Source organism: Octopus sinensis, linkage group LG30 (assembly GCF_006345805.1).
Source record: "Octopus sinensis linkage group LG30, ASM634580v1, whole genome shotgun sequence".
NCBI classification, from domain to species: Eukaryota; Metazoa; Mollusca; class Cephalopoda; order Octopoda; family Octopodidae; genus Octopus; species Octopus sinensis.
This window is the reverse complement of record NC_043026.1, coordinates 8,099,598-8,119,123: the sequence shown is the minus strand read 5'-3', so window position 1 is coordinate 8,119,123 and position 19,526 is coordinate 8,099,598. Positions and strand designations below refer to the sequence as shown.

General features: G+C 42.5%; 2 protein-coding genes across 7 annotated transcripts in view; both read left to right on the top strand.

Annotated features, from left to right (window-relative positions):
• The window catches only part of LOC118768538, a 492,176-nt gene that overhangs the window by 392,193 nt on the left and 80,457 nt on the right, over positions 1–19,526 (top strand). The gene's annotated exons all lie outside the window — the stretch shown is intronic.
• The window catches only part of LOC115226758 (inositol hexakisphosphate and diphosphoinositol-pentakisphosphate kinase 2), a 65,380-nt gene that overhangs the window by 7,493 nt on the left and 38,361 nt on the right, over positions 1–19,526 (top strand). For all 5 annotated transcript variants that reach the window (XM_036515257.1, XM_029797779.2, XM_036515258.1 and 2 more), the window contains exons 2-5: positions 5,382–5,790; positions 6,951–7,246; positions 7,934–8,019; positions 10,925–11,079. In XM_036515257.1, the coding sequence (XP_036371150.1) occupies positions 5,659–5,790; positions 6,951–7,246; positions 7,934–8,019; positions 10,925–11,079 (669 nt within the window). In that variant the 5' untranslated portion in view covers positions 5,382–5,658. The remainder of the gene's footprint in view (positions 1–5,381; positions 5,791–6,950; positions 7,247–7,933; positions 8,020–10,924; positions 11,080–19,526) is intronic.

Genomic DNA, 19,526 nt, shown 5'->3' with positions numbered 1-19,526 from the left:
CAATTCGTTGCTAAACCCTTAATTGCTTAGTATTACTTATATATATATATATATACATATATACGATGGGCTTCTTTCAGTTTCCGTCTACCAAATCCACTCACAAGGCTTTGGTCGGCCCGAGGCTGTAGTAGAGGACACTTGCCCAAGGTGCCACGCAGTGCGACTGAACCCGGAACCATGTGGTTGGTAAACAAGCTACTTACCACACAGCCACTCCTGCGCATATATATATATACGACAGGCTTCTTTCAGTTTCCGTCTACCAAATCCACTCACAAGGCTTTTGTTGGCCCGAGGCTATAGCAGAAGACACTTGCCCAAGGTGCCACGCAGTGGGACTGAACCCGGAACCATGTGGTTGGTAAACAAGCTACTTACCACACAGCCACTCCTGCGCCTATATGTTTTACTTTTGAATTGTTTTTTTTTTATATTTAAATATTTTGGGGATTCATTAATAGAGTTTCAAAAGTCAAGAAAGTTTTGTTTCACCTGGAATGGGAACTAATATGTGTAAAAATCACCTGTAAAATGGAGTGGATTCAACAGAAGTTTAAGTCGAAATGAAATGGAAAAAACGGAGAAAACAAGGGATTAACTTTAAAACCTACATCATGCATAATGTAGTAACATGATGGAAATAGTGGGAAGATCCCTATTTTGGATAGCAGATAAAACTCAATATTCTTTTCTACTCTAGGCACAAGGCCTGAAAATTTTGGGGAGGGGGCCAGTTGATTAGATCGACCCCAGTGCGCAACTGGTACTTAATTTATTGACACCGAAAGGATAAAAGGCAAAGTTGACCTCAGCGGAATTTGAACTCAGAACGTGACGGCAGACGAAATACCTATTTCTTTACTACCCACAAGGGGCTAAACACAGAGGGGACAAACAAGGACAGACAAATGGATTAAGTCGATTACATCGACCCCAGTGCGTAACTGGTACTTAATTTATCGACCCCGAAAGGATGAAAGGCAAAGTTGACGTTGGCAGAATTTGAACTCAGAACGTAGCGGCAGACGAAATATCTATTTCTTTACTACCCACAAGGGTCTAAACCAGAGGGGACAAACAAGGACAGACAAATGGATTAAGTCGATTACATCGACCCCAGTGCGTAACTGGTACTTAATTTATCGACCCCGAAAGGATGAAAGGCAAAGTCGACCTCGTGGAATTTGAACTCAGAACGTAGCGGCAGACGAAATACCTATTTCTTACTACCCACAGGGGCTAAACAGAGGGGACAATCAAGGACAGACAAATGGATTAAATCGATTATATCGACGCCAGTGCGTAACTGTACTTATTTTTGACCCCCGAAAGGATGAAAGGCAAAGTCGACCTTGGCAGTATTTGAACTCAGAACGTAACGGCAGACGAAATACCTGTTTCTTTACTACCCACAAGGGGCTAAACACAGAGGGGACAATCAAGGACAGACAAACGGATTAAGTCGATTACATCAACCCCAGTGCGTAACTGGTACTTAATTTATTGACCCCAAAAGGATGAAAGGCAAAGTCGACCTCCGCGGAATTTGAACTCAGAACGTAGCGGCAGACGAAATACCTATTTCTTTACTACCCACAAGGGTCTAAACACAGAGGGGACAATCAAGGACAGACAAATGGATTAAATCGATAATATCGACACCAGTGCATAACTGGTACTTAATTTATCAACCCCGAAAGGATGAAAGGCAAAGTCGACCTTGGCAGAATTTGAACTCAGAACGTAACGGCAGATGAAATACGGCTACGCATTTCGCCCTGGGTGCCTAACCGAAAACGATCACATCCACATCATCCAAATGGACCAGGTGAAACGGGGTTCATTGTGTTCAACGTTTTTTTGTTGTCCTGTACCCATATATGCATGTATATATATACATATAGATGTAGGTATGTCAGGTTACTTTTGAGTGCTACTAGTAATATGTAACCCAGTACTACCTGTTGCATGGTCGGGTCGTTGGCGACTAAACCGGCAACCCCACCAAGCTCGCTTAGTGAGGAGGGTGTTTATTGGACACCCTGCGGGATGAAAAACAAAACCTGTTAAAGGGCGGTGGAACTCTTGAGAGTCAACGGCCATCCAATAAATGTCTTAAGGCTGTATTATGCGCAGGGACATAGACATAATCGGACGGAATACCCGATCGCGCGGTTAAGCCATTGGGAGTGAAGGACTCCTAGCCTTTGCTAGGGCATCCTTCTAGGAGAAGGAAACTCAGGTAGCTGGGATAACTCCAACATAAAACCTGCGGCTCAGTGGTTACCAATGATGTTGACTTGTTCTTCTTTTCGGATTATGGCTGCTGTTGCTTAGTGAGTGGGATTGACTCAGTGCACAGCCTTTCCTCACTTTAAAAGAAGAAATCTTCTTGCACAGGCATTGCACGATAACAACATTGATTAAGCTTCATGCAATGGCTGTCCTTGATAACGAGGGGGCAGCCACCATATGTATGTATATATGCATATGTTTATATATTATTTTGTTATTATATATATGTATACATATATATAAATTTTGGCATTGAAAAGCTACATCAATGCCAGAACGGGACAACACTGCATATTGCCAAAGATCCCAGCAATGCCATAGCGCTTCAGGACCAGTTAATGCAACAGCCTGGGTTTCAGGGGCCCACAGTTTTTTAATATTCTCCCAAAGAGTCTGAGGAACTTGCACAAAGTAGATGTAGGAGATTTTAAATCAAGGCTGGACCTCTTCCTGTCGAGAGTCCCAGATGAACCTACCTCACATCAAGAGGTGTAAATAAGGGTTGCTACATCAAACTCCATTCTTTACCAAGTGCCACATATGAGAGGAGGCTCTCAGTAATAACAGTGTAGCAAAACGGCAGTGCATCAGCATGGCCACAGCTCTGAGCTGAAACTACAGAAAAAGAAAGGTATATATATATATATATATAAAACATATATATATCTCTCTCTATATAAACGGCAGTTTGTCTGTGCGTGTTTCTGTGTGTCTGTTTGCTTGTACCCTCACCCTGACCACGGCTTTCAACTGATTCTGATGAAACTTGACACACACATAGCCCAATGTCATAATTCAAAACTAACGCAGAGAAAATTTTGAAAAGTTCCCCCAGTTCTGAAAAAAATCGATAATTCGACATGGGGTCGAGAATCAGAAAACAAACCCAACAACTGTCTAGGGGAGCAACTCCACCTTTTTTACTCTGAAAAAAATTTACCATCATTTTTTCCTTTTTTTGCTATTTTTTTGCTATAACTCTCTAAAAATGCTTTATAGTTATTTCCCTTACAAACCTGAGCAACGCCGGGCGATACTGCTAGTACTACATATATATGTGACGGTGGCACGTAAAATGCATCATTCAAAGCTGGACCTCTTCCTGTGGAGAGTCCCAGATGAACCTACCTCACGGCAAGAGGTGCAAATGAGGGTAGCTACATCAAACTCCATTCTTCAGCAAGTGCCACATATTGGAAGAGGCTCTTCCTAATAACAGTGTTGCAAAACAGCGGTGCATCATGCACATAAAAAGCACCATTTAAGCATGATTTTTACCAGCGACGCCTTACTGGCACTTGTGCCGCTAGCACGTGAACAAAACATTCGAGCGAGGTCATTGCCAGTGCTGCTGCATTGACTCCTGTGCAGGTGGCACATAAAAAAAACCACAATTTTCCGTGACCGTTGCCAGTACTGCCTGACTGGCCCTTGTGCCAGTGGCATGTAAAAGCACCTACTACACTCTCGGAGCGGTTGGCGTTAGGATCAAATTGGAGCCTGGTGCAGCCATGTGGTTCACCAGTCCTCAGCCAAATCGTCCAACCCATGCTAGCCTGGAAAGCGGACGTTAAACGATCCTTTTCCTGAGCGCCTATTAATAATAATACTGTAATTGTTCCATTGTTGTTGTTTTTTTGTTTCCCGTTTGGATTAAAATTATATATATATATATATATATGCATATAGGTAGTGTATGAGATAATGTCCAGGTTTCTGAGCCATTGAGTAGAATTGGTTCGACTGTGGCTTTGAATATTTCAAGTTTGAAGTCTCTACTTAGATTTGATGACCAGATCTTATGCATGTCATTACAGGCTGACCAGGCCATACCCTTTCTAGTTAGAAAATCTTTTCCAGATGATGATATGTATGACCCAAGATATTTGTAATCAGAAACCATATTTAAGGGCTCATTGTTGAGAGTATGGATGATGCAATCACTGTTGGACAGGCACTTGTTTACATATTCAGTCTTGGACTCATTGAGGTAAAGACCTACACAATTTGAGGCTTGTTCGAGAGATTGTAAAAGAGACTGGGCATTGGAGAGAGAATCACTGATAAGAGCGATGTCGTCAGCAAAGTCAGTGTCTGTCAAATATTCAGCTGGGTGTCTGGAACTTACAACACCAGAGGGTGCACACTCTCCTACCCTGATGTAATCTCCAGGGATACACGCATCCAGCAACAGGACCTCCGTAATGCTATGATGGACCGTGAAGTCTGGCGTAGCATGGTAAATTCGATTGTCTCGACCATGGTCGAACAATGATGATGATGATGAGTGTATGAGAAAGAGTCCAGAAGCTGGCTATCCGCATGGTTCTTGGTCTCAAGCATTTGTCTGATGAAGAAAGGCTGAAGACGCTCGACCTTTATTCTCTCGAAAAACGACGACGCCATGGTGATCTCATTCTTGCTCACAACATCGTAAGTGGAAAGTGTAACCTTTCGAAAGAGCTGTTCTTCACTCCTGCTCCAGAGCGTCCGAAAAGCTCTATCTGCGACGATTTCATCTCAATCGAAGGAGAGGGGCTTTCTCCGTCCGGGTTGCGGATCCGTGGAATAAGCTGCCGGACGAGATAGTGAAGATGCCGACGACCGCTCGGTTCAAAGTCTCTCTTGACCAGAAATGGCCTGAACTCTTTGCATGAACACCACCCTGTACATAACTCCATGTCCCCCTACATGGCCTTGCTTTTGCTTTTTGAGCCAAAAAATTAACTTAACTATATATACACACACACATAGAGTGTCGGCTGTGGGGTCACTCCGAAATTCTCAATCTGCGACGATTTCATCTCAATCGAAGGAGAGGGGTTTTCTCTGTCCGGGTTGCGGATCCGTGGAATAAGCTGCCGGACGAGATAGTGAAGATGCTGACGACCGCTCGGTTCAAAGTCTCCCTTGACCAGAAATGGCCTGAACTCTTTGCATGAACACCACCCTGTACATAACTCCATGTCCCCCTACATGGCCTTGCTTTTTGCTTTTTGAGCCAAAAAATTATAACTTATTAAGATGTTTTATATACAGTTGTTATATATTTCTTTAATTTCTGCTTTCTTCTTCTTTTCCAGAAATGTGCTGCTGTGTTTATACACCCATGTTCCACTGCTAAAGTCTCTTATAATACATACCTACATACAGAGATACATACTTAAAAGCGGGTGCATATTCTTATGCTGCTCTTCAGAAAGTTCACAACGCAACATAGATATGTGTGTATATCTACAGAACTATATCTAGCACCATAAAAATCATGTTTCTATGGAAGGACCAACTGACCATGTATATATAAATTTATTCACAAGTATGTATTTTTATGTCTGTGTGTAAAAATTAGACGAAGCAAAAATGTCGACTGGCAACTTTCCGACGATGTACCCTGTAGAGTCGTTTGATAATTTGACCGACGACTTGAGTTGTGCGGATTTCCCTGAGTGCCGACCTTCGTTCTACGTTGGAGAAGATTTGATCATTAAATCGGTATGTAGCTGTCTGTCTGTTTGTCCATGGCATGTCTGTGTCGCCTTTCGTCTCCTCTCTGTCTCTCTCTGAATGTTTGTCTTTTTCGTGTGAGTGCGTGTGTGGGTGCTTCCATATTTTTTCCTGTGTGTGTATTTATGTATCCGTTCCACTGTTTATCTGCGTGTGTGTGTGTGTGTGTGTGTTTCACGGTTTATCTGCAGGTGTGTGTGTATATGTGTGTAGTTGTATGTGTGTGTATGTGTGTATGTGCAGGTGTATGTGTGTGTGTGTATGTTTCACGGTTTATCTGCATGTGTGTGTGTGGGTGTACCTGTTTCATCGTATATCTACAGGTGCGTGTGCATGCATTCGTATCTGTTTCACTATTATTATTATTATCATTATTTAGCTTTGTCTGGTCTCTGTGGCCGTTTGGCAGCCTCGTCTGGCACCTGTGCCGGTGGCATGTTAAAAACCACCCACTACGCTCACGGAGTGGTTGGCGTTAGGAAGGGCATCCAGCTGTAGGAACACTGCCAGATCAGACTGGGCCAGGTGCAGCCTTCTGGCTTCCCAGAAGCCAGTTGAACCGTCCAACCCATGCTAGCATGGAAAGCGGACGCTAAACGATGATGAGGATGATGATGATGATGAAGGAAAAAACATAATAATAATAATTGGCTACCCGCATGGTTCTTGGTCTCAAGCATTTGTCTTATGAAGAAAGGCTGAAGACGCTCGACCTTTATTCTCTAGAAAAACGACGATGCCGTGGTGATCTCATTCTTGCTCACAAAATCATAAGTGGCAAGTGTAACCTTTCGAAAGAGCTGTTCTTCACTCCTGCTCCAGAGCGTCGGCTGCGGGGTCACTCCGAAAAGCTCTATCTGCGACGATTTCATCTCAATCGAAGGAGAGGGGCTTTCTCCGTCCGGGTTGCGGATCCGTGGAATAAGCTGCCGGACGAGATAGTGAAGATGCCGACGACCGCTCGGTTCAAAGTCTCTCTTGACCAGAAATGGCCTGAACTCTTTGCATGAACACCACCCTGTCCATAACTCCATGTCCCCCTATATGGCCTTGCTTTTTGCTTTTTGAGCCAAAAAATCAACTAACTAACTAACTAACTAACTAAATAATGTAACTAACTCCGTCTCTTTCTCTCTCTTCAACTTCAGGAAAAACCAATTGATGGCAACAAGATCAAAGTCGGTGTGTGTGCAATGCGCAAGAAGTCAAGATCGAAACCCATGTGCGAAATACTGGACAGACTGGAACGCTTTGACTATATTGAGGTGGTCGTCTTTGAGGAGACGGTCATCTTGGATGACCCCGTCGAGGACTGGCCTGTGGTTGATGCCCTCATCGCCTTCTTCTCCAATGGGTTCCCACTAGAGAAAGCAGTACAGTATGAGAAACTGCGTAACCCTTTCATGATTAACGATCTCCAAATGCAGTATGTCCTCCAAGACAGGTGAGCTGACCTTCTGATTTCACCCCACTGCCCTCTTTGGTTTTGTTTTGCTTAAAAAATATATTAGACTAGCAGTATCGCCCGGCATTGCTCGGGTTTGTAAGGGAAATAACTATATAAGCATTTTTAGAGAGTTACTTCCCTTATATAAACCGAGTAAAAAATGCATTAAAAATGCGGAAAAATGATGGTAAATATTTTTTTAAATCCTAGAATCATCGTAGACACGCGCTAATACCCAGAAGGGCTCGATATGAATCACGACTATAAGATACCTGCTTTTGGTTAAACTGCACCGCAAAATGTGGGAGTAGTTAGGAATCAACCACATGGTTCCTGGTTCAGTCCCACTGTGTGGCATCTTGGGCAAGTGTCTTCTATTATAGCCTTGGGCTGACCAAAGCCTTGTGAGTGGATTTGGTGGACAGAAACTGAAAGAAGCCCATTGTGTATATATATATATATATTATATATATGTGTGTGTGTGTGTGTGTTTGTTCCCCTAACATTGCTTGACAACCAATGCTGGTGTGTTTACATTATGTTCGGTAATAGAGACCGATAGAATAAGTAATGGGGTTGAGTTGCTCGACTAAAGGCTGTGCTCCATCATGGCCGCAGTCAAATGACCGAAACAAGTAAAAGAGTATAATGTTTTTTTTCTCCATTTTTTTCTTTACTTAACAGGAGAGAAGTCTACAAAATACTCAAGAAAGAATGCATCGCCCACCCTCGTTATGCTGTCCTGAATCGAGATGTCAATGATGAGACTGGTAAGACTTCACGCTCACTTGAAACTATTTGGTACTAGCAGTATTGCCCGGCTCAACAGGGATTTCAGGGAGTCACTGGCGATGTATCGTGATGATCAAAAATCCAGCCTGCTAAAATTTGGTCAACTTGTGCTGCAGGGTCTCGGAGGAGATAATGTTAGTTGAAGGCTACCAAACCTGCCACACACAGACAACTTAAGCTTTATATATATATCTATTTCTTTACTACCCACAAGGGGCTAAATGCAGAGAGGACAAACAAGGACAGACAAACGGATTAAGTCGATTATATCGCCCCCAGTGCGTAACTGGTACTTATTTAATCGACCCCGAAAGGATGAAAGGCAAAGTCGACCTCGGCGGAATTTGAACTCAGAACGTAACGGCAGACGAAATACGGCTACGCATTTCGCCCGGCGTGCTAACGTTTCTGCCAGCTCGCCGCCTTTTTATATATATAGATTTGCTACACACTACTTTCCATCCTTAATAATGAAACTTGGTAGATCCAAAAGTTAAACACACAGACACACACACAGACACACAAGTTGAGTTTTATATATATAGATTTCTAAACGGGGATTTCAGGGGAGAGTTTCAGGGAGTCGCTGGCGATGTATCGTGATGATCAAAAATCCCGCCTGCTAAAATTTGGTTAAAGTGATTCAAACTGCAGACTCAATGCAAAATGGTCACATTTAATTCAAAGTGTTAAAAATGTTATGAAAACAATTGGTATGTGTTCACAAAGTCCAAACGATTAATACGAAAAAACCCTCCAGGCTACATCCCGAAAATTCATTTCTTTGATGAATTTCTACAATGTTTACGGCAATTTGTTTTTATATCTTGATATGCAATTTATGCATGCTTGCACGCGTGGTGAACACAGTTCACATCAAACAGCTGACTGAGTAAAGTTCACTATTCAATGCATGGGATAAGGCCTAAACAAACACATTATCGATTTTTGCACTTGCGAGATGAATTTCGTTACAGAAATAGCGCAGTTCAATTTTCATTCGCCTAAACTTTAAGTGACCCACTTTCGGTGGTTCTACGATTTTTTGGCTGGAGGAGATGTGCCGGGAAGTTAAACACACAGACAGACACACAGATACACAAGTTGAGTTTTATATATATAGATTTAGACACGACCTTACAGGTTGTTGTTAATGTCATATTGAGACAGGTCAGGTTTGATCTTGCAGACCCACAATTAAAAATTTTCCTGCTGTGAGCATCGTGTTTTGTTTTTTAATATAATTGTGCATTTAGGAATACATCATCTAATGTCTCCTTGTTGTTTAGGCCTTGTGACCATCCTGTCTTATATTTACTCATAGTGTATCTAGGACTACTTTGTCTAATGTGTCCTTCCTGTTGTTTAGGCCCCAGATGAAATAATTTTTAATGATTTTTGCTCGGGTTATATAAGGGAAGTAACTCTCTAAAAATGCTTATATAGTTATTTCCCTTACAAACCCGAGCAACGCCGGGCGATACTGCTAGTTGTCTAATATGTCCTTCCGTGTAGTTTAGGCTCAGTTTAGCCCTAATCCATCAGACATACAATCAAAACCATTCCAGCCTTGGCCATCCCATCTTTTATTAAGACTTACCATATCTAGGACTGTGTAATTTAGTGTCCTTTGTTGTCCCATTTCTCATTCAGTCATAATTTATCTCGGACTACATTTTCTAATGTGTCCTTCATCTCTGATTCAGCTAACCCATGTCCAAAGGTGTTCCATCTGTGACCACCCTGTCTTTTATTCTTAGCATTTTGTCTGGCATGCTGAAGATTCTGTCAGCTTGCTGCCTTATAACAACAACAACAATAACAACAATCCGTGGATGTAATTTATAAACATTTAAAGCATTGCTATGTGCATTTCCACAAATTACACATCTTAAGAACACAGTCAGTATTCTTGAGAGAATTCAGTGTAGTTCATAGGATCCGTGGGCACCCGGTCGATCATCATGGATTCATTTCTTCAGGCACTATAACATTAATGGTGAGCCTCTTTTAGTTTCCATCTACCAATTCCACTGACTTGGATTTGGTTGACCCGAAGCAGAGTGCCATGCAGTGGGACTGAACCCGGAACCATGTGGTTGGGAATCAAGCTTCTTACCACACAGCCACTCCTGCACCTAAATGTATAACCAATTTATTGCATGTGCCGGTGGCACGTAAAAAGTACCAACTGATCGTTGCTGTTGCCAGCCTCCCCTGGCACCTGTGTTGGTGGCACCTAAAAAGCACCATCCTTACGTGGCCAATGCCAGCACCACCTTGACTGGCTTCCGTGTCGGTGGCCCGTAAAAAGCACCAACCAATCGTGGGCATTGACAGCCTTCCCTGGCACCTGTGCCGGTGGCAGGTAAAAAGCACCCACTACACTCACGGAGTGGTTGGCGTTAGGAAGGGCACCCAGCTGTAGAAACACTGCCAGATCAGACTGGAGCCTGGTGCAGCCTCCTGGCTTCCCAGACCCTGGTCGAACCGTCCAACCTGTGCTAGCATGGAAAAAATATGCATATATATATAGAAATCATGCACTACACTCACGGAGTGGTTGGCGTTAGGAAGGGCATCCAGCTGTAGAAGCACTGCCAGATCAGACTGGGGCCTGGTGCAGCCTCCTGGCTTCCCAGACCCCGGTTGAACTGTCCAACCCATGCTAGCATGGAAAGCGGACGTTAAGTGATGATGATCATGATGATGATGATGAAATAAGCAAAATTTTATATGGACCCTGGTTGAGAAGCACCAATGTAGATGCTCCCTGATGAGCTCGTTAATAGTTAGTAATTAGTGGTGGTTGTTGCTGTTATAATAAAACCCTCTCCACCTTCTGAAACCATGTCTCCTTTCTCTCTCTTCTTGATTCCGCAGACCTACAGTTCACAGAAACTGAAGATTGCATCGAGATGTCTGGCGATGTGTTCCAGAAGCCCTTCGTTGAGAAACCTGTCGATGCGGAGGACCATAACGTCTACATATATTTCCCCGTGGCCGCTGGAGGGGGAAGTCAGCGTCTATTCAGAAAAGTAAGTCCTTTTGATGGATACAGTAATATATGTGTCTGTGTGTGTGTGTGCGGGGTGGTGGCTATAGGCAGAGGCGTGACTGTGTGGTAGGAAGCCTTGGATTTGAGTTCAGTCCTGCTGTTTGTCACCTTGGAGTAAGTGTTGTCTACTAATATAGCCCTGGGCCGATCAAAACCTTGCAATTGGATTTGGTAAACAGAAACTGAAAGAAACCCCTTGCATATACACACACACACACATATATATATATATATATACATATCAAAATAAGCAACAAGAATGACTCCGGTAATTTGGTACGATCGTTTCATACTACATATATATATATATATAATATATATATATATATATATACATATCAAAATAAGCAACAAGAATGACTCCGGTAATTTGGTACGATCGTTTCATACTACATATATATATATATATATATATATATATATATATATATATAGGCGCAGGAGTGGCTGTGTGCTAAGTAGCTTGTTTACCAACCACATGGTTCCGGGTTCAGTCTCACTGCGTGGCACCTTGGGCAAGTGTCTTCTACTATAGCCTCGGGCCGACCAAAGCCTTGTGAGTGGATTTGGTAGACGGAAACTGAAAGAAGCCCATCGTATATATGTATATATATGTATGTGTATATGTTTGTGTGTGTCTGTGTTTGTCCCCCTAGCATTGCTTGACAACCGATGCTGGTGTGTTTACGTCCCCGTCACTTAGCGGTTCGGCAAAAGAGACCAATAGAATAAGTACTGGGCTTACAAAAAGAATAAGTCCCGGGGTCGATTTGCTCGACTAAAGGCGGTGCTCCAGCATGGCCGCAGTCAAATGACTGAAACAAGTAAAAGAGTAAAGAGTATATATTCTGTGTGACTCTACTCTTTCTTCTTTTCTCGCTCTCACCCTCTCACTTGTATTTGTAGCTTTTCTCCTTTCACCCTTTCCTTTCTCCCCTTATCTTCTCTCTGTCGTTCTCTCTCCCTTTCTCCTCTGGCTGCCCAGCACTTTGGTCTTCGTCTTGCTATTTGCTCTTTGAGCTGGCAGAAACGTTAGCGCGCCGGGCGAAATGCTTATTCATATTACGTCTGCCGTTACGTTCTGAGTTCAAATTCCACCGAGGTCGACTTTGCCTTTCATCCTTTTGAGGTCGATAAATTAAATACCAGTTACGCACTGGGGTCGATGTAATCGACTTAATCCGTTTGTCTGTCCTTGTTTGTCCCCTCTGTATGTAGCCCCTTGTGGGCAGTAAAGAAATAGGTATTTCGTCTGCCGCTACGTTCTGAGTTCAAATTCCGCCAAGGTCGACTTTGCCTTTCATCCTCTTGGGGTCGATAAATAAAGTACCAGTTACGCACTGGGGTCGATGTAATCGACTTAATCCGTTTGTCTGTCCTTGTTTGTCCCCTCTGTATATAGCCCCTTGTAGGCAGTAAAGAAATAGGTATTTCGTCTGCCGCTACATTCTGAGTTCAAATTCCGCCGAGGTCAATTTTGCCTTTCATCCTTTCGAGGTCGATAAATAAAGTACCAGTTACGCATTGGGGTCGATATAATCGACTTAATCCGTTTGTCTGTCCTTGTTTGCCCTCTCTGTGTTTAGCCCCTTGTGGGTATTAAAGAAATATATTTACTCTTATCTATATCCTTCATGATGTTTTCTAAGCATTACCCACCATTCTTGTCTTTTGGCTGCAAGGCCATATCTCATCCTTGTTCATCATCTTAAATTACATTTTTTTACTTTTGTATGTCCACTCTGTGTCATTTTGTTTGCTTGTGGCCCGACTCCCCGTGTATTTCGTAAGCACCCTTCAGTTTTATCATTCATCATCATCATCGTTTAATGTTTGTTTTCCGTACTAGCATGGGTTGGACGGTTCAACTGGGGTCTGGGAAGCCAGGAGGCTGCACCAGGCTCCAGTCTGATCTGGCAAAGTTTCTACAGCTGGATGCCCTTCCTAACGCCAACCACTCCGTGAGTGTAGTGGGTGCTTTTTACGTGCCACCAGCACAGGAGCCAGACGAGGCTGGCAAACGGCCACGATCGGATGGTGCTTTTTACGTGCCACCAGCACGGAGGCCAGGCGAGGTTGGCAAACGGCCACCTTCGGATGGTGCTTTTTACGTGCCACATCTATCATTTATTGACAGTGCACTTTTTTACTCATTTATTAGTAACGGTACAAAACACACGCCAGACATTTGCATATATATAAAGAGGAGCATTCTCTGTTGGATAAGACGACGAGAGTCCCAGCTCATACGATCAATGGAACAGCTTGCCCGTGAAATTAACATGCAAGTGGCTGAGTACTCCACAGACACTTGTACCCTCAACGTAGTTCTCAGGGAGGTTCAGCGTGACACGGGATATGACAAGGCTGACCCTTTTTTGAAATACAGGTACCACTCATTTTTACCAGCTGAGGGGCCTGGAGCAATGTGGGATAACTGGTACTCCATCAGTTACGAAGATGAGGGTTCCAGTTGATCCGATCAATGGAACCACCTGCTCATGAGATTAACATGCAAGTGGCTGAGTACTCCACAGACACATGCACCCTTAACTTAGTTCTCAGGGAGATTCACCGTAACACAGTTTGTGACAAGGCTGGCCCTTTGAATTACAGTTGCTACTCATTTTTGCCAGCCGAGTGGACTGGAACGACCTGAAATAAAGTGTCTTGCTCAAGGATATAATGCGTCACCAAGAATTGAACTCGTGAGTTGGTAACCGTGAGCTGAAGCCACGTGCCTTCACACACACACACACACACACACACACACACCACACACACATACACATACATACATACACACATAATGTGTGTATGTTTGTCTCTCCTTGTAGTGTGTGACAATCATAGATGGGTGTTACTGCCATTCAGTTTGCAGTATTCTGTGAAGACATGCCTGACTGTTGGGAAATATTTACTGTGCTTGGAAACCAGTAAAGGTTGGTGACAGGAAGGGCATCGGGTTGTAGAAGACCTAAACGGGGAAAAGAGATCAGCAGATGGTGAAAGAACATGCTATGAGTGTATGGGTGTGAATAGTTGTTGTACATTTATAGTGTTTGTGTATGTATGTATATGTATATATATATATGGTGTCATGTAAAAAGTAGCCATTCTGGTGTCGCATAAAAAGCACTGTGGTGTACCAGGTGAGGCGCGCTGGTGCCAGGTGAGAAGCGCTGGTGCCAGGTGAGAAGCGCCGGTGGCTGGTGAGAAGCGCTGGTGGCTGTGAGAAGCGCCGGTGCCAGGTGAGAAGCGCTGTTGCCAGGTGAGAAGCGCTGGTGCCAAGTGAGAAGTGCTGGTGGCTAGTGAGAAGCACAGGTGCCAGGTGAGAAATGCTGGTGCCAGGTGAGAAGTGCCGGTGCCAGGTGAGAAGCACAGGTGCCAGGTGAGAAGCGCCGGTACCAGGTGAGAAGCGCCGGTGCCAGGTGAGAAGCGCCGGTGCCAGGTGAGAAGCGCTGGTGCCAGGTGAGAAGCGCCGGTGCCAGGTGAGAAGCGCCGGTGCCAGGTGAGAAGCGCCGGTGCCAGGTGAGAAGCGCCGGTGCCAGGTGAGAAGCGCTGGTGCCTCTGTCTCATACAGGGCACCCGCACAGGTGCCATGTAATAACACTGGTGTTGGTGCCAGACATTGGCATTAAGAAGAGCATCCAGCCATAGAAACCCTGCCGAAACAGACAATTGGACCGTGGTGCAGGCCTCTGCCTGACCATCTCCTTTCAAACCGTCCAACCCATGCCAGCATGGAAAACAGATATTAGATGATGAGGATGTATTTATGGTGTGTATTTGTTGTCTATGTATATTCATTTATCTGTGTGCATGTATTTGGTGTGCATATCTAGTGTTGTCTGTGTGTGTGTGTGTATATATATATATATATATAGGTTTTTATATATTGTTTTTCATTCTGTGTTGTACTTTAGCCCTAGGTCAACCCTAATGGAGTAGACTTATGGTGAAACATAACCCATTTGTGACAATACCATATTTTCCCACTGGGTGAGACATTTGGGCTCTGCTGTTGGACGCTGACGATTTGGCCCGGCTTACTGGACTTCTGGTCTGTTTTGGCAATTGTAGTTTTTTGGAACCAGAGGGAAATGCACTCGCGCGCACAAACACACGTGCACTCGTGCTAACACACATGAATACAGAATTATACGCACACAGATAGCAAGAGACAAAGTTTAGTTTATTAATTAAAGAGGATTGATGTTAGGATTTACCCTCTCCTCATACGCATGAAGAGGAAGTTGGTCATACAGAGGGGGAGAGAGAAACAGGCAGAGACTCACATACACAGTGAGAGAGAGAGAGAGAAAATAGGGATCTTTTCCTTTTGAAGGGCAGTTTTCAACACAATTTCTAGTTTACTGAAACACTTTTAAATTTCGTATACTGGTAGAATGTGTCGAAATAATATATCTTTTTCTCTTGGCTTTCTTGAGAAAATTGTAATTTGTTTGTTTAACGTAGTTTAATTTTTCGAATTTTAACCAATGAATTGCCTCTAATTGGGCTAAAATCATTTGCTGCGTCTAAAACTGAGACAACATCCTGTCGCTAACCCTAACCCTAAATTTTTTTTTTGTTAATTGTTAAATTAATTTAATTGTTACGCGTGTAAAGAAAAAACCCGAAAGCAATGGAAAATAATTTAAACAATTAACAAGCAAAATAATTCTATAATTTTATACACACACTTTCCGTAACACATGCTTTCCGTAACACATGCTTTCCGTAACACATGCTTTCCGTGTACGTATGGAAAGCGTGTGTATAAAATTATAGAATTATTTTCTTTGTTAATAACACACACACACACATATATACGACGGGCTTCTTTCAGTTTCCGTCTACCAAATCCACTTACAAGGCTTTGGTCGGCCCAAGGCTATAGCAGAAGACACTTGCCCAAGATGCCACGCAGTGGGACTGAACCGGAACCATGTGGTTGGTAAGCAAGCTACTTACCACACAGCCACTCCTGTGCCTATCATAACTACGTCTATAATAACTATATGCCTCAGTGGTTTTTGAAGGATGGATGAGAATTAATTCTGTAATACAATCATTCTGTCATTCCAGTCCCAAGTTGAATTCCAACTGTTGGCCAATTTGTCCCAAAGTTCCTACAAAGTGAATGTCATTTATCTTCTCCTTGATGTCTGTCATCAGCTGATAAATGCCAACCGAGATGGCATGAATCAGCCAAATTTTACCTGCTAGAAATAGCAACCAAAATGCTTTTCAATGTTTGTCCCCTCTGTGTTTAGCCCCTTGTGGGTAGTAAATAAACAGGTATCATAAGTGCATTCCATATACTGGGCCAATTCCCTGCTGAATCAGCAGGGGTTTTTCAATGCTGGATGTTGAAGACCCAAATGAAGGGCAGATTTTCAGACAGAATTTTTGCCTTTATTATTATAGATGTGTGTGTTTATGTATGTTTATATGTGTGTATCTGTGTTTATATTGTGTTGCCAGATAAAACTGATTTCAATCACTTCTTTTATTCCTTATTTTTCATCAACAACTTTAGCAAATCAATCTATAATGTATTTTATTGTTCCTAACTTTTTGCCGATGCTCAACAAATTTGTCAGTGCTTTGGCTCCAGAAATCATCGAGTCTTGACTTGAAGAATTTGTCGAGTTACGTTTCCAGCTCAGAGTTATTCTTGAACAAAAATGCCTCACACACTGTTGGGGAGCAAACGTTAGAGGTGTGATAATCTGAATGTGCCAAATGAGGTAAATATGGTATGTGTGGTAGAACCTCCTAACTGAACACTCAAATGTATATTCGGTCAGTCCAGTACCATACAGGTGAGCATTATCACGTTGAAGAAGCATGCCATGTCACCATCGAACAATGGTGACAGGTGATGGTATCATGAGTGCATGAGTAAGGGGGCAAGCTGGCAGAAGGGTTAGCACACCGGGCGAAATGCGTAGCCGTACTGAGTTCAAATTCCGCCGAGGTCGACTTTGCCTTTCATCCTTTCGGGGTCGATAAATTAAGTACCAGTTACGCACTGGGGTCGATATAATCAACTTAATCCGTTTGTCTGTCTTTGTTTGTCCCCTCTGTGTTTAGCCCCTTGTGAGTAGTAAAGAAATAGGTATTTCCTCTGTCTTTACATATTAAAGGTAGCGAGCTGGCAGAAACGTTAGCACGCCGGGCGAAATGCGTGGCCGTATTTCGTCTGTCGTTACGTTCTGAGTTCAAATTCCGCCGAAGTCGACTTTGCCTTTCATCCTTTCGGGGTCGATATATTAAGTACCAGTTACGCACTGGGGTCGATATAATCAACTTAATCCGTTTGTCTGTCCTTGTTTGTCCCCTCTGTGTTTAACCCTTGTGAGTAGAAAAAATAGGTATTTCATCTGCCATTACGTTCTGTTCTGAGTTCAAATTCCGCCGGGGTTGACTTTGCCTTTCATCCTTTCAGGGTCGATATATTAAGTACCAGTTACGCACTGGGGTCGATATAATCAACTTAATCCGTTTGTCTGTCCTTGTTTGTCCCCTCTGTGTTTAACCCCTTGTGGGTAGTAAAGAAATAGGTATTTCATCTGCCATTACGTTCTGAGTTCAAATTCCGCCGGGGTTGACTTTGCCTTTCATCCTTTCGGGGTCGATATATTAAGTACCAGTTACGCACTGGGGTCGATATAATCAACTTAATCCGTTTGTCTGTCCTTGTTTGTCCCCTCTGTGTTTAACCCCTTGTGAGTAGTAAAGAAATAGGTATTTCATCTGCCATTACGTTCTGAGTTCAAATTCCGCCGGGGTTGACTTTGCCTTTCATCCTTTCGGGGTCGATATATTAAGTACCAGTTACGCACTGGGGTCGATATAATCAACTTAATCCGTTTGTCTGTCCTTGTTTGTCCCCTCTGTGTCTAGCCCCTTGTGGGTAGTAAATAAACAGGTATCATAAGTGCATTCCATATACTGGGCCAATTCCCTGCTGGATCAGCAGGGGTTTTTCAATGGACGAGCTCTTTCAACCGTTTCTCGTTAAACAGAACAGGTTGGCTGGGATGTGGAGAGTATCTGACGTTGAATTTTCCCTCCTTGATGGGTGAAAATTATTTCTGTGAAATTGTTTTTGTAATAATGCCCTCTTCGTACACACAACAAATGTCTTGAGCTTTTTTTGGCAGCTTGGGAACCTCGATTGAAAATGAAAAACAGGTGTTGGAAACGCTCACATTTCATTTTTTTTTTCTACCTGGCATGACACCTTTGCATGTCCTGTAAGAGATCAAATACATTCAGGTTTCAAAAACAGTAAACCAAAGATGTAGAGTATTGATACTGGAAAGAAACAACCAAATTTGTCTGACTGCCCGCTGCAACTTGAGATGAAGTGTTTTGCTCAAGAAGGCAACACACCACCTGACCTAGGAATTATATGTACCATATTTTGATGTGTATAAGGAACACAATATATTTTTGGGGGCTTAAAATTTGGAAAAAGGGTTTTGTAAGGGATTAAAATACTATCCATGAATAAGAAATACCCATATTTTTAAATTTAATTTTTGACAAAAAAGGTTTTTTTATACATGTTTAAATACGGTATATATATATATATATAAGTTTATAGGCATATATATATATATATATATAAATTTATAGGCATATATATATATAAGTTTATAGGCAAATATATATAAATTTATAGGCATATATATATATGTTTATAGGCATATATATAATATATGTATACATAAATTTATAGGCATAGTTGTATGTATATAAATAAAATATGTTTATAGGTATATATATATATATATATATATATATATATATATATATATAATATATAGGCGCAGGAGTGGCTGTGTGGTAAGTAGCTTGCTTACCAACCACATGGTTCCGGGTTCAGTCCCACTGCGTGGCATCTTGGGCAAGTGTCTTCTGCTATAGCCCTGGGCTGACCAAAGCCTTGTGAGTGGATTTAGTAGACGGAAACTGAAAGAAGCCTGTCGTATATGTGTGTATATATATGTGTGTGTGTGTGTGTGTGTGTGTGTGTATGTTTGTGTGTCTGTGTTTGTCCCCTAGCATTGCTTGACAACCAATGCTGGTGTGTTTATGTCCCCGTCACTTAGCGGTTCGGCAAAAAGAGACCGATACAATAAGTACTAGGCTTACAAAAGAATAAGTCCCGGGGTTGATTTGCTCGACTAAAAGGCGGTGCTCCAGCATGGCCACAGTCAAATGACTGAAACAAGTAAAAGAGAGAGATATATATATCATCATCATCATTTAACGTCCATCTTCCGTGCATAAATAAATATATATATATGTATATACTCATACACATATCGTTTTAATGTTCATTTTTCTCATACCTATTTTTTTTTATGAATTTAACAAACTTTCATTTTCGAATTTACTTTTTGTGAT